This window comes from Mustela nivalis (genome assembly GCF_964662115.1).
Source record: "Mustela nivalis genome assembly, contig: HAP1_SCAFFOLD_2836, whole genome shotgun sequence".
Lineage (NCBI taxonomy): Eukaryota > Metazoa > Chordata > Mammalia > Carnivora > Mustelidae > Mustela > Mustela nivalis.
In genome coordinates, this window is record NW_028133829.1 from 13201 (window position 1) to 28192 (window position 14992).

At 52.3% G+C, this 14992-nt stretch overlaps 1 protein-coding gene across 1 annotated transcript; it reads left to right on the forward strand.

The window, feature by feature from the left end:
- Positions 1-2927: 2927 nt before the first annotated feature.
- On the forward strand, positions 2928-14604 carry SLC52A3 (solute carrier family 52 member 3). Its single transcript, XM_082751299.1, has 5 exons — positions 2928-3018; positions 8740-9491; positions 10582-11087; positions 12742-12865; positions 13335-14604. Exons 2-5 carry the CDS (start codon positions 8925-8927, stop codon positions 13545-13547), a joined length of 1410 nt encoding a protein of 469 aa, XP_082607425.1. The 5' UTR covers positions 2928-3018; positions 8740-8924; the 3' UTR covers positions 13548-14604.
- Positions 14605-14992: the final 388 nt, after the last annotated feature.

The window sequence follows — 14992 nt, forward strand, 5'->3', positions numbered from 1 at the left end:
GTCCACCGTCCCTTCCAGCCACAAGAACTGCCCTGAGCCAGCAGGACCTGCCCATGCTTAACTCCAAGACCGTGAATGATTTGACCCCCACTGTCCACCTGCACGGGCCCACCCACCTGTCCCACAGCTTCCTTACGGAAACTGGGAAATATTTCCGGCATTTTGGAAACAGTCCTTGAGACATTAGTTCTTTGTCCTCCCAGAGCTGACCTCCCCGAAGTAAATTCCTTGTTTCACCACCACTTGGTCTCTGCCTTTGGATTTGGTCAGCAGCCAGTGGCAGAACCCGATCTGCTTGGGAGCCGTGAAGCTAGGTGCTCTTGGCACCTTCCCACCCCAGCTATGTATGCTACATTTATTAAGCTCCCACTGTATACTGGTTCTATTAGAAACAGATACCTGGAAAGATTCCTTTGGTGGAGAAAACGTTTAAGACTGGCTTTGAAATATGGATACGATTGTGCCAGAAAGAGATGGGGCAACGTATTTGCGATGACGTGGAGGGAACTAGAGGATGTTATGCTGAGTGAAATAAGTCAAGCAGAGAAAGACAATTATCATCTGATCTCCCTGATAGGTGGAATTTGAGAAACAAGGCAGAAGGGAAGAGAGAAAACATAGGGGAAGAGAGAAAACAAGACAAAATCAGAGAGGGAGACAAACCATAAGAGACTTTAAACTATAGGAGGAAACAAACGGCGGGTTGCTGGAGGGGAGGGGCGTGGGAGGGTGGGGTAACTGGGTGATGGACGTTAAGGAGAGCACGATCTAATGAGCACTGGGTAAGTGCTGGGTTATAAGACTGATGAATCACAGTACCTCTGAAACCGGTACCTCTGAAACCAGTAATATATCATATGTTAATTAATTGAATTTAAATTTTAAAATGTTTTTAAAAATATTAGAAACAGGAGTTTTAATAAAATTGGGGGGAAAGAAGTTTGGTATTTTAAGGGTCCTTTACACTGGAAAGCTGCTGTTGAAAAACATTGTCAACAATTGAATAAACTACGTCTCGGAGGTTTAAGTAGCTAAAATAGAAACTTGGAATGCTTGTTCCATTACAAACAATTTCAACATAAATTTTTACACTTCTTACTTATTAATACATTTGAAGATTTACCAAAGTTGGACACAATCCATGCTGATAACATCTCGGCAATAGTATGAAATTGGTTCCAGCCCTGTGGATTCCTGAAGCCGGTCGTAAAGCAGTGTCAGATTGTTCCAGAGTGTGGAAGAGCATAATGCAAGATGGAATTTGAAAATTATGTTTATTTATCTTCATTTATAATATCTGGGTTTGAAAGGCCATGAAATATGTTAAAATCTAGGAAAGTTCGCTTCAAAAAAAAAAAAAAGAGAGAGAGAGAGAGAAGATTAAATTCTTATAGAAATCACTGATAGGGGCACCTGGGTGGCTCAGTGGGTTAAGGCCTCTGCCTTTGGCTCTGGTCATGATATCAGGGTCCTGGGATCAAGCCTCACATCGGGCTCTCTGCTCAGCAGGGAGCCTGCTTCCTCCTCTCTCTCTCTCTGCCTACCTCTCTGCCTACTTGTGATCTCTCTCTGTCAAATAAATAAATAAAATCTTTAAAAAAAAAAATACTTAGAGAATGGCAAGCAGTTCTGGCTGGAAGCAAGAAAATCTACATGTAAGAAAGAGCAAAGGGATAAATATTGTCAAGGTTTACTGGTCGCAGCTGAGAGAGGATGTAATGGGAGGCTTAGGCATTTTATTTTTTAATTTGGTGGGCAACAGGAGAGTCCTTGGGGGTTGATAATAACAATATGTTTTTAAATTAAAAATAAAAATACCACAAGAGGTACCTGTGAGATGGCAAGAAGGGAGACCACATCAGCAGGGATGCGGGTCCCACTGAAGGGACAGAAAGGAGCTTCAGTGGCAGTGGGTGGGAAGACTTTGGGCCAGGAGTGGCCTCTTGCTGCCCCAGTGCTGGTGGAGCCTCCCCTAGGGAGTGCATTCTTGTGTCCCCCACGCCCCAAAGTGCTCCTGAGCTCCTGCCCAGAGAGGGGTCCGGTGTTCTCCTCCGGGCTCTGCTCACCTCTCACTCACCCCAAGCATCTGCCTGGAGAGCGATCGTTCATCAAGCCCATGAATATCTCAGAGAGCAAGGCAAAAAGTGGGCGAGATTACTCAGGAGAAGTCAACATACAATGAAATTTACCAGGCAGGTGCCAGACCCCGTGTGAGCGTCAGCTAGAGTCGGCTTCCAATGTGACCCTGCCCTTCCCAGCTAGAGCGCCTCTCTGTAAGTCTCAGTTTCCCCATCTGTAAAGTAGGGACTAAAAGTGGTATCTGCCTACCGCCTAGGAGTCCTGGAAGATTTAATCAGATTTGAACTATTACTATTGTCCAATGGCCATTTGTCAGTGGGCATCAGAGACCAGCTCTGCTGAGGCTCTTGACTTTCTTTGGGCCTCTGTTTCCTCATCTGTCAAATGGGATTGTCATAGTACCACGCCCCCCAAAGGGTGTGGCGAAGAGTAAATATATTCATGCATGTCAAGTTCAGCGTCTGGCACAGAGTCAACTTGGCACACACTGGCTGTTAGGATTTCTGCCCTACCAGGAGGATGCTATTAATACCCCCACTTTCCAAGTGACTTGTTTGAGCTCCAGTATTGGAACCAAGAATTTCTGCTCCGGGGAGCCCTGTTCCTGAGCGAAAGGAATTATGGTGGCCCTGGGCTGAGGCCAGAGCCAGCCTGGACAGGTCTTCTGCCTTCTGGGAGTCAACCCTCATAAAATCCAGACAGCCGGAAGCACTCCCTGATAATGTGAGCCCTTTACTGTCACTGTTGTATCATCGGGATCCTGGGGATTGGGCCGCTGGGTGTACTTCAGACACACAGTAGGCTCTTGGTGCTGCAAACAGCCCCGCCCACCCTCCCCTGCTGGGCTGGGCTCCCTCCCTGGGCTGGGCGGGGCAGGTTAATACTAACCGGCTGCCTCCTCCCCTCCCAGGCAGAGCCACTTGGGAACGGGACCTGCAGGTAAGCAGCCCTTGCTGGGCAGCTCAGGGCTGTGAGACACTGGGCACTTGGAGGGTGGGGGGCACTTGTCTGGGGACAGTGGGTGGTCTGTGGGTTTTTTCCCCTGGTTTCAGACTCCTGGGCTGGAGGCTGGAGGGACTAAGAGGAAGAAGGGCTTTCTCTTCTGTGGTCTGGTTGGAGCTGCCCTGGTGGACTTCAGCCCCCTCCTCCCTGGGTCAAAAGACTGGACCCCCACTGACCTCTGCCCGGCTGCGTCTCCAGGCCGCTGGGCAGTCTAGACGGCTGTTCCTGCCAGGTCGGGCCGGAGTCTCACCAGCCTGGCATGGGGGCTGGGGGTTCGGATGGGCACTGAGGGGAGGCTGCTTCACCAAGGTCAGCCTCGTGGGAGGCCTGCAGCCCTTCCAGGCCCTGGGAAGGAGGAGGAGGAGGAAGGGAACTCGAAGTCCCTGCCAGCCAGCCTGGGCTCCCACTATCTCCTTGCTTCTCCCTGTAAGCCGAACCCAACAAGATAGGGGCATCCCCACACCCTTTCTTCAATGGAGAAACCAAGACCCAGAGAGGGCAAACAGCTGGCTTGAGGACTCACAGCCAGTGAGCACAGGCCTGGATGACCACCCCAACCTGAGATGGGGGGCATAGTGTGGGCAAACAGTGCCTCCTCTTTGGGCCTCAGTTTCCCCACATGCGTGAGATGGGAACATTGAGCTGGAGGCAGCCAGGGAACTCTGAGGTGAGGAAAGGCAAGAGAAGGCGGCTTGATCCACAAGGATGTGAACGGTTGCTTAGGTGAGGGCTGGGGCTGAGCCGGGCGGGAGTTCCAGCACACAAAGTCACTCCTCTACCTCCGTTGGCTCCCCTCCGCCCTCTGTCCTCTCTGCCCCACCACCTCCTTCGTCCCTGCCTCTGTCCCTCTGTCACTGTCACTTTGGTTCTCTCTCTCTCTCTCTTTCTCTTCCTGCTCTATCTAGTCAAAGTCAGCTTCCAACCCAGACAATCTCCCCACCACTCTCAAGAGGACAGGCCAGATCCCACATCCCAGGCCCCAGGCGGAGGGCCTGCAGGATTCACCAAGGACGCTGGGACAACACTGATTCAGACCCTTATCCAAGAGGGAGTGTAGACAGGGCCCACCCTGCCCGGGGCACTGCCTGGGCCACCCTCCCCGGCTCAAGCCACAAGGCTGAGGCAGACTCCGTTGATGGCCCAGACCTTTGCAAACCAGATGGCCACCAGGCCCCTGGAAGAGAAGCAGGGCCCTGGTCCCACGGAGGTGATGCCGCACAGTGGGAGCGGTCAGCACACACGCGATAAGACGCAGATAAAGCTCGGCAGGTGAGCCCAGGCCACAGGCAGGATCCGTCTGTGCAGGAACAAAGCGGAGAGCACTGGGAGTGGAGGCTCCGAGGCTCAAGGTAGGATGGGGCCCTTCCTGTCCTCCTTGGGGCCTGGGACTCTCTGCTCTGGATACAAGAATTCAAAGTAAAGAGACACCTTTGTCAGGGGCTGTCCTGGCTCCGTAGCTGGGTGCGGTTGAAGTCTTCAGTGTCTCTGCCAGAGCCTAAGGTCTCTGGTCCCCCACTGTCACTGGGCCCCAGGTGGCAGATATGTCTTGGAGTCTCATTTCTCTCCTTCCCAGCCCACAGGGTGAGGAGGCCGCAGGGCAGGGCGAGTGGAAAGGGGCCCAGCTCAGCCCCGCCCCTGCCGCCTCTTTGTAACCCCCTCCCTCTGCTCAGGCTCACACTCAGCTGTGCCTGGTTCCAGTCCCAGCTCCCAGGGGACCAGCTGGGTGACCCGGGGCAAATTAGTTTTCTGAGCCGCATTAACTCCTTTTAAAATGGCGGTTGTCGTGCTGCCTACGTGGGGATTGTTGGGAGGATCTGATGGGTGATGTGGGTAAAGTGCTTGGCCAGTAAATGATGTTAGTCATCATTACTGCTGTTAGTCTTACTGTTGTTGGCATTACCATCTCTCCCGCCTGGATTTCCACACCGGCTCCCTAACGGAAACACAGGCTTCACTCCCACTTCTGCCCTGGCCCCTCATGACTCTCCTCGCAACAGCCAGTGGGATTCTGTTAAAACACAGTTAGAGCCGGTCCTCCCTCTGCCCAAGAATGGAGATTTGGGCTCAGAGAAGTCACCTAAACTCTTGCCTGGGGGGCCCTTCATGAACTGCCCATCCTCCACCCTCACAGGGCTGCAGCCACCCCAGGGCCTTTGCACTTGCTGTCCCCGCCCCTGAACTACTCTCCCCTGGCCAGGCTCACTCCCACACTTCTTTCACATTCCCTCTATGATTGCCAGCTCCTCCCAGCTTTGCCTCCCTCCCACTAGCCCTTGTCTTTTTTTGCTTAGTTCTTCTCATGCTTTTCTGAAAGTAGAAATTACTGTTCAGCACACCCCGAGTGGCCAGTAAATACTGGTTGAATGTATGAACAAGAACTGCAAGGTTACTGTAGGAAAAAGAGAAAAGACCTATGTACTTTTTAAAAATATTCCCAACATACTCATTGGCAGCCCCTCCTGTAGTGCTCAGTAGCCACCAGGCCTCTGCACATGCGGTTCCCTCTGCCAAGGACATCCCCCCACTCCTTTCCCTCCCCACCCTGCCATTGTCACTGATCAATGGGCTCATTGTATCTCCCAGGTCCAGGAGCATGGGGCACTTGTGGCTGCCTGAGGCAGGCCCAGGCAGGAGAGCCACACAGGACATGGGTCACGCTGGGCCATAGCACCATCATGACTGTTTTCCAGCCAACAGAAGAGACTTGCAGGGCCAAATCACTTCCCTCAATCTACACAGCCATGTGGTGCCTGCATCAGAACCCAGACCGCTCAGCTCTGTGCAGTGTGGGGATTTAGTCTTTCCGTGCATAGAACCTGTTGCACATAAAGGAGGCTCAGGCTTCTTACCTGCCCATCTGTTCTCACCTCCCATCAAGCCCACTGCTCTAGCCACACTGGCCCAGGCTTATTCCTGCCCCAGGACATTTGCAGAGGTGTCACCTCCCATCCAGCCCACTGCTCCAGCCACACTGGCCCAGGCTTATTCCTGCCCCAGGACATTTGCACAGGTGGTTCCCTCCGCCTCTGTGTTCTTTGGGCATTTTTATTCCTTTTTTAATTAAAAAAATATTTAAACATTTGATCCATCTGGAATTCTTTTTTCAGGGGTGAGGGATAAAAGTAAGAAAGAGATCCAGCTTTCTTTCTTTTTTCCCAAATGATTTTTTCCCCTGGCAAGTCTTATTTTCTGACTGGTCCTATGCTGGAGAACTACATATTTATAAATGTATAGCTGGACATCTGGCGGAACTCTCTTTCTTTTAATGGCTTTTCAGATGATAAAAATAACCATCTTTAGCAAATCTACCTCCTCCCTTTTGCTATTTACTTATTCCTGCTTATTAGAAATATCATTTATTGCCTCCTCTATATCCTTGTTTATTTTACACTACCTTCTGCCATCCAGGTCCAGAGGAGTGAGTCACCAGCCGGCTGCCCACTATCTGAAATGTTATTCAGATCATAGATACCCACAACTGCTTTCACCCCACTAAGGACGGCAGTACCTATCAGTATGGAATGACTTGGGGTCTTAACTTATACTATTGGCATCAAATCCCACATTGAGAGCTCTTTATTTCTCTCTCTCCCTCACCACCCTCCCTCCTCCTCTCTCTTTTTCTCTCTCCCTCTCTCCCTCCATCTCTTTGCCTTTCCCTGGAAGAGAAACTTCACCCCCAAGTTTACTCTTAACCTTTCTATGCCTGTTTGTGTATTTCAACAACGAATCCTATTTGATTTTGGTTTTTGATCAAATCCCAGTTGGGGCAGTACCTGAGTTTCTGAGTTGGGACATCCAGAATAAAGGAGATAAAAGTCCTCATGAGTTTTGGGCTACTATAATCAGTCTCTCTATATTCGTCAATGTCTATCTCTGGCCACAAAACCCTGGGCCACTGTTTTGCTGTATATAAAATGAGTAGTTTAAACAAGAGAGCAGCTTATTTACAATGTAAACAACACTGAGCAAACAAAATAGTTCAGTGGCAGGCAGAACGGGGCTGGTATGGCAACTCTGTGCTGCCAAGCCTTAAGGTCTAATCTCCCTCTAGTGCTCACAGCACCCTTCTTAGCACAAAACGACCACTGGGGTTCCAGCCATCACATCTGAGTCCCAGACAGTAGGACAGAGGAAGGGCAGAAAGGCACACTTACTCCCTCATCTTAAAGGGGACTTCTGGAAGGCTGGGAAATGTATTCCCTTAGCTTGGTGGCTGTTTGCCCAACCAAAAGTCTGGTCTCTGAGACACCTAAGGAAGAAAGGAAGAGTGAGTAATGGGAAGCAGCTAGCAGCCTCTGCCTTGGAACACCATTCAGCCTCTACCTTCTTGTGCTTCCCTATCATTTCCCCCATCAGAGGCAGAACTCTGAGTGGGCACGGGCAGCGTGTTTTAGTGGGATTCTGCCTGTTGTATACCCTGTTCTGGTCTCAGTGGGGAGAGCGCAGCCAGGAAGCTGTGCCTGACTGACCTGGGAAAAAGGTCCTTCCCAGGCAACAACTGCCTGGAGCTTCCCTCCCTGAGTCCTCTCGGTGGGGGGCCCAGAGCCAGGCCTATCTGGCCTCACAGGTGGAAGCTTAAGCCACCTGCTTAAGTTCTCTAGACAGCCGGTGGTGGCGGCGGCGGTGGCCAGAATGCAGGTCAGACTGAGCTCTGCTCAGTGGAGGAAAAAGGGAGTTCATCTGGGGCTGAGAGTCAGTCCTGTGTGTGGAACCCGGAAAGAAGCCGCTAGGTGTGGGGATTTTCCCAGGTGAGGCCCAGCCACAGGGAGACTTCCGCAGCTTCTAGAAGAGAATGAAGTTAAACTAGTGTGGGGGGTGTGGGGGGAGGGTCAGGAGGCCAAGTGTTGCAAGGGACCCGCTCCAGATCCCACCTCCTTAGACCCCACCCTGTTTCCCTTATGTAAAAGGATGGAATTGGCCCCATCAACATTTCTCTTCAAAATTGCTCTTCATGGGAAGCTTTTTTTTTTTTTTGCTTTTTTTAAAAATCGTAATTGTCATGTATTCATTTTCATGTGACTTGGACAAAAATGTCTATGTCCCCAGACCTGGCATTTCACCATGAGGATGCTATCTAGCCCCCAGTGAGTGCTTACTGTGTGCCCAGGCCCTGTTTTAAAAACATTAGCTCATTAACATATTTGCATATCATTACAAACCATGGAATCAAGACTGTCATCCTCTCTTTACAGATGAGGAAGAGGCACAGAGAGGCAATGTCACTTGTCCGAGGTCACCGTCCTAGCCAGGGGCAGAGCTGGGTGCAAGCCCAGATCTTTTCGTATGTTTAAGGCTTATTTGTAGATTTTCCTCTGAACTGTTCACATCCTTTGCCCACTCTTCTATTTAGTCTTTTTGTTCTTAATTTCTACAAACTCTTTACATAAGAGGAAGATGATTTGTCTATGATTTACACTGCACGTATTTTCGCCCAGGTGGTCATCTTTTGATCTTACTGTTGGTATTTCTGCCTGTTTTTCTTTTTATTCGAAGAATACTTTGTTTGTTGTTGGATTACTTTTATCTGTTTTAATATTTATGCAGTTACATATGTCGGACTTTTCTTTGGTGGTCTCTGGAATTATGAGCCACGGTTAGGGAAGCTCACTCCTCTGGAAAGGTTAGTTATAAAAGAATGTGTCTGTGTTTTCCTAGCATAAAAAGCCAACTTGCTCATGAGAAGGAAAAAAGATCAGGGGAAACCTGGGCTTCCTGGCATCATGTTTTGACAATCCTCGGCCCTGACTTTGCTCCCCTGGCGTTCTTCTCCACTGGATCCACTGGCGCCCCCTGCAGGCTGATCTGGGAGGTGGCGGCTTCAGCACGGGGCAGACATCACCATGGCTCTCCTGATTCACCTGCTGGTCTGCACCTTCGGGATGGGCTCCTGGGTGGCCATCAACGGGCTGTGGGTGGAGCTGCCCCTGCTGGTGGCGGAGCTGCCCGAGGGGTGGTATCTTCCCTCCTATCTCACAGTGGTCATCCAACTGGCCAACGTCGGCCCCCTCCTGGTCACGCTGCTCCATCACTTCCAGCCCGGCTGCCTCTCGGAGGTGCCCATCATCTTCACCGTGCTGGCTGTGGGCACCCTCGCCTGCACACTCTTCGCCTTCCTCTGGAATGTCACCTCCTGGGTGCTGGATGGCCACCACAGCGTCGCCTTCATGGTCCTCACCTTCTTCCTGGCCCTGGTGGACTGCACCTCTTCGGTCACCTTCCTGCCTTTCATGAGCCGGCTGTCCGCCCGCTACCTCACCACCTTCTTTGTGGGCGAAGGACTCAGCGGCCTCCTGCCTGCCCTGGTGGCTCTTGCCCAGGGCTCAGGTCTCACCACCTGTGTCAATGTCACTCAGCCGTCAGACACCACCCCAAGCTCTGAGACCACCGGGAAGGAGGTCTTCCTACAGGTACCCGGCATGATCCATCATGGCTCCCCATGCTTGGTCATGGAAAAGACCGTGCAGAGGGCTTGTGTTTCCCAGATGTTGGGTAGACCGCTGTTCTTGACCTGACTGTGCGTCAGATCCCCCCTACCTGGGGGAGCTTCTGAAACACAGCGGGGGTCCCCACTCCATCCAAACCAATGGAATAAGACTCTCTGGGGGTTGGGGCTTCTCGGAGACCCTTGAGGTCCCAACTCGGAGAAACCTTGAGTTTCGGATTTTAGAACCCACCTGTCTTGGTATATAATAGCACCTGTGACGTCACTGCCTACAGCCCTGGGGGAGAGGGGTATTCCTGCCCAGGGGCCACATTAAGGCTATAAATAGACGACCTCCATTCAAGTGTGGCTGCCAACTGAGGCATGAAATAAATCCAAATTTTCAGAGCTTTTTTGTATGTTCAAATTGCAAAACAGGGATGGTAAACTTGTATTTATTCGGAAGTCCTCAGGTGTTGCTAATGTACTGCTGGGGATAAGAACTGTAGACTTTTTTTTTCTTTAAGATTTTATTTATTTATTTGAGAGCGAGATCAAGCATGTGCACGAGAGAGCACAAGTGGGGGAACCACAGAGGGAGGGGGAGAAGCAGCCTCCCCACTAAGTAAGGAGCCCAACTTAGGGCTCAATGCCAGGATCCTGGGATCATGACCTGAGCCGAAGGCACACGCTTAACCATCTGAGCCACACAGGCGCCCAGAACCGTAGACTTTACACATTGCTTCAGTGTCCTTAAGAAGCAAGTGGACTGGCTTTCCCATGTACTCCCCGTGAACCTCAGGGAAGACGAACCATTCTGACACTCCCCAATCCTCCAAAATGGGGGCTAATGGTGCCCACTGCACAGGGCCACGAGGAGGCATGCATGGGCTGACCTGTGCAAAGGGCCAGTGCCCAGTGAGCACCATTGATCATTACCTGAGGAATCCTGTGTATATTATTCAGCCCTTACTAGCAATGTATGCTACTGATTGGATATGATTATTCATATTGTTGTCACCCATGTCCTGACATCCCCCAGGGACCAGACTGACCCTCATTTTGTCTTTCCCCAGGGAGCTAATGTCACCTTGATGTCTGACCTGACCAGGACGACACAGTCCGCCGTCCATTTGGAAAGCCGCTACCTCCCAGCCAACTTCTCGCCCTTGGTCTTCTTCCTCCTGCTCTCCTTCATGATGGCCTGCTGCCTCACAGCTTTCTTTGTCCTCCAGCGTCAGCCCAGGCCCAGGGAATCTTCCATAGAAGACCTCCTCACCTCCCAGGTCACCCTCCACTCCATCCGGCCACGAGAAGGGGAGGACCTGGGCCCCCCAGACCCGGGGGCTTGCATCAAGGCCCAGGGGCATCCAGAGGAGAAAACAGACTCCAAGCACCCAGGCCAACTGGCCTTCATCTACATTCTGGTGGCCTTCGTGAACGCACTCACCAACGGCGTGCTGCCCTCCGTGCAGACCTACTCCTGCCTCTCCTATGGGCCTGTGGCCTATCACCTGTCTGCCACGCTCAGCTCCATGGCCAACCCTCTTGTCTGCTTCCTCTCCATGTTTCTGCAGCTCAGGTCTGGCCCAGCTGGCCCTGGGTTGCTCAGAAGGCAGAATTCCAAACCCCAGCTGTCAGGCTCTGTGTATAGAACCTGGTTTCTAGGGCTGGACTGCCTGGGTTCGAATCCCAACTCTGCCACTTCCTGGTTATGTGGTCCCGGACAAATCACTCACTTCACCTCTTTGTGCCTCGGGGAAACTTATCTGGAAAATGGGGATAATAGGCATTCTACCTCCTAGGGTTGCCGGGAACATAAAATGAGCTACTTTGGTAAAGATTTTAGAGCAGTATCAGTGCATATGGCAGGTCTAGTGTAGGTACTGACCGGCCACTGGCCCCTAAGGAGGAAAGCGCAGGCAGGAGCTGGTGTTCCCATTTACAAGGGGGAACCCCGGGGCTCACAGAAAGGGTCTAATCCCACGGTCTAGTTCCCAGGACTTCAGCCCTTCCTCCTGCCTCCAGCTCACGTTGGCTCCCTTATGGCCACAGATCTGGAAGAATGGCTAGGCAAATTGATAAAATGCGGATTGAGCCAGCCTAGATCGGAACCTGAGATTTCAAATGTTAGTAGGCAACCGAAGCGGTTCCGCTGCAGGGGTTCAGAGCCTGGAAGGAGAACCACGGACTCTGGGGTCATGACACAACCTCCCAGCCACCGCTCTGCCCTGTCTGCCCTCTAGGGCCTTTATGACCTGCTCACACCCGCTCCCTTCCCCCAGCCCAGGAAGGAGGGAGAACAAGGAGAGGAGAGTCAGATGGAAAATGTCACATTGCCAGAGAGCTGGATTTTCTCCCTTAGGGCTTGAAACTGGAGGCTGGAGATTTCTGGGGAAGCAGAAGCAGAGGCCACAGATGTGTGGAACAGGAGAAGCCCAAAATGTTGGACATAACCGGTCTGAGAGGCAGCGACTCCAAGGGTCTTGGAGGAAAGAGTTCTTAGAGGCAGGGGCAGGCCCTCCACTCCCCCCCCCCCCCCCGCCAGGACTGCAGGCCAGTGTTGGTGTTCTGAAGGGTGTGCACAGGGAGGCCCTCGGGGATGACGACCTCTAATGAAGGACAGGGTCCTCCGTTGTCACATCTAAAGCTGACATGGGAGGCCTCCGGTGGAATGCATCCAAGCCAGCTATCAGGGCCCCTAGATCAGGTAGACCTCATGTCATAGATGCCACCAGAGGGGAAGGGGTCGACTGAGGTGACCCAGCTCAGCCTGCAATGCCAGGCTCCAAGCCATCTTGTCAGCCCAGCCTCCTGGCAGAGCTTGGGAATGTTGCAGGAGGAAATGGAAGCAGACAGAACACTGGGCGGGGCCCTGGGCAGGCCCCACACAGTCTGTTCCACAGGTCCCAGCAGCCATGCAAGGCTCCTAGTGCCGGTGAGAAAGCAGGCTCAGGGACCAGTCTTGCAGCTTCAGTAGGAAGTGGGATCTGAATCAGGTCCCCATAGCACCAGAGTCCATTCTGTTTCACCTGCCATGAATGCTCAAGGTGACTTAGACCAGTATTGCCCCTCAGAAACCTCGTGGACCCACTTAAGGCAGTTGGCCTGGAAGTTTCCACGTGGATCTGACCTCTAATCCTAGAGACGCTGACCATTCTACGCAGTGCCCAGGGTAGGGGAGGCTGAGGTCAGGCTGCTCATCTCCTCCATCCTCCTCCTCTTCTCTGCCCTAGGTCTCTACCATTCCTGGGGATCCTCACCGTGCTTGGGACTGGCTTCGGGGCCTACAACATGGCCATGGCCGTGATGAGCCCCTGCCCTCTTATGCAGGGCCACTGGGCTGGGGAAGTCCTCATTGTAAGTATCTGGCCTGTGCAGCTGCCTCCCTCCCTACCCCTCACCTAGCCAAGGAGCTTTCTATTAGCCGAAGTCTCGTGTTTGCTCCCGAAGGAAGCCGCAGGTGGGGCTGGGCAGGGGAAGGGATGGTTCTCATTTGGGAATGGAAGCTTAGGAAAGTGAGGTGGCTGGTCCAAGGAGACATTCCAGCCTCTCCCGTGAATGTGTACCGCAGCCCTGGCCTTCTCCCCGATGCCCTGGATTGATCATGGGGGCCACAAAGACTAATGGGTTCTCCTTTGCCCTGGAGGTGTGTGTCAACTCATGGGGCCCCCTTAGCCCTAGGGAGAAGCCCCCAATACTACTGAACTTAAAGGTTATTCCGTAGGGTTCCCTTAGCCCAGTTTGATCACCCTACAAGCATCCTTCTCCCCTGGGGCTCACCCCAAAGCCGCCTTCACTTTGCATCTCTGCCGCCCGGTATCCGCAGGTAGCCTCGTGGGTGCTGTTCATTGGCTGTTTGAGCTACGTCAAGGTGATGCTGGGCGTGATCCTACGCGACCGCAGCCGCAGCGCCCTCTTGTGGTGCGGGGCGGCGGTGCAGCTGGGCTCCCTGGTCGGAGCTCTGCTCATGTTCCCGCTGGTCAACGTGTTGAGGCTCTTCTCCTCGGCTGACTTCTGCAGCCTGCAGTGCTCCGCCTAGAACACCTGGAGAGGTCCAGGACAGGGTCCTGATCCGCGACCATTACTAACACCTTGAAACTTGAGCAGGGCACGTGCCCAAGGCCACAGGGCAAGGGGTGGGGAGCTAGGAAGCAGAGGCTGGGTATATCCTCAGGCACGGTGGAGAACGCCGCAAGACCTCCCAAGGGACCCGGAACTGCAAAGCACAGCCCTACCCGGGTGCTGAGTCACAGTGCCCGCAATCCCACTGCAGAACTCTTTCGGACTGTTGAGAGAGAGCTGGTTTGCAGCCTCAGCTGGAGGCAGGCTCAAGGGTGTCAGAAGGGAGACCGCTGAGAGGGTGAGCAGCCCTCACAGGCTGTGTGACCCCGGGGAAGTCACTTATTTCTCTGTGCCTTCCTAAAATGGAGATTATGATAAATAGCGCCTACCTCATAGGCTTAGCACAGGGATCAAGGGGAGAAGCGCCCAGCACGTAGCAAGCCCTCTTGGGCCATTTCCTGATCTGATGCCCAACAGAAATAACAAGGGACAATTTACACAACCTGGAAGTGGCCAGGGTGGTTGAGAGAGGACCCTTGCCCCGTTTCCTTTTCCCACCCTCCTCTAAGAGAAGCTTCTGGAACCCTGGTGGAACCATGGGAATCCTGACTCCTCGGTTCCCAGTATGGATGGACGTTATACGCCACACACCCCTTCCTGTCACCCCTCCTGACCCACGAAGACCTGCTCCTTGGAAAGTGAGTGACCTCCTGGGAGGCAGAGAGGTGGCGGGCGGGGTGGCACGCTACAGCAAACCTCGGGAAGTGAGTTCTATCCCCTCTCCCACTCCCCAGGGCCAGGATTGAACCCTGAGGACCCTGGGAAGTCTGGGAAGGAGTGCATTCACTACCCGACTGTTCCTTTGTTCTCTTTTTTTCTTTTTCTTTTAGATAGACATTCCCTGCTTTTACACTAAGATCAGCCCTCCCACAAAAAAGTCTAACATGAACCCCAAAGTCAATATCATCGGTCTTCAGTTAGTTCTAAGGTCAAGGCTAAGCTCCGAAATGAACAGGTATCAAGTGTTCAGAGAACGTCTGGTCCTGGGACTTCTTTTCTTCAGTGTTTGGTTTGCTTGCCACCAGCCTTCCTTTTAATTTATTTTGAAGAGATAGTGTAGTCGCATGTTTCAAAAATCAGAAAATACAAAATGATGTTCGGCAAAAAAAAATTCCTTTTCTCCTGTCCTCCATCTGCCCAGTTCCTCTCAACACACACAGATACGCACGCATAGACACGTACACACACACAAGGACTTTTATCAGTTTCTTGTTCACTCTTGGAAAGATTATGCAAGCACAAACACAGGCTCTTTTTACCAAACTACCGTGTACCTTGCACTTTCACTCAACAATGAAAGCAGAGAGAGGGTTCTGGGTCTTTGTCATGACCACATAGTATTCCATGGTGGGGAGCTACGAA

Excerpts from the sequence above, each read along its gene's own strand:
- SLC52A3 (XM_082751299.1), top strand. The coding sequence starts at position 8,925 with ATGGCTCTCCTGATTCACCTGCTGGTCTGCACCTTCGGGATGGGCTCC. Across the intron at positions 9,492-10,581 it reads GGAAGGAGGTCTTCCTACAG|GGAGCTAATGTCACCTTGAT; the intron begins GTACCCGGCATG and ends GTCTTTCCCCAG. Across the intron at positions 12,866-13,334 it reads GGGCTGGGGAAGTCCTCATT|GTAGCCTCGTGGGTGCTGTT; the intron begins GTAAGTATCTGG and ends CGGTATCCGCAG.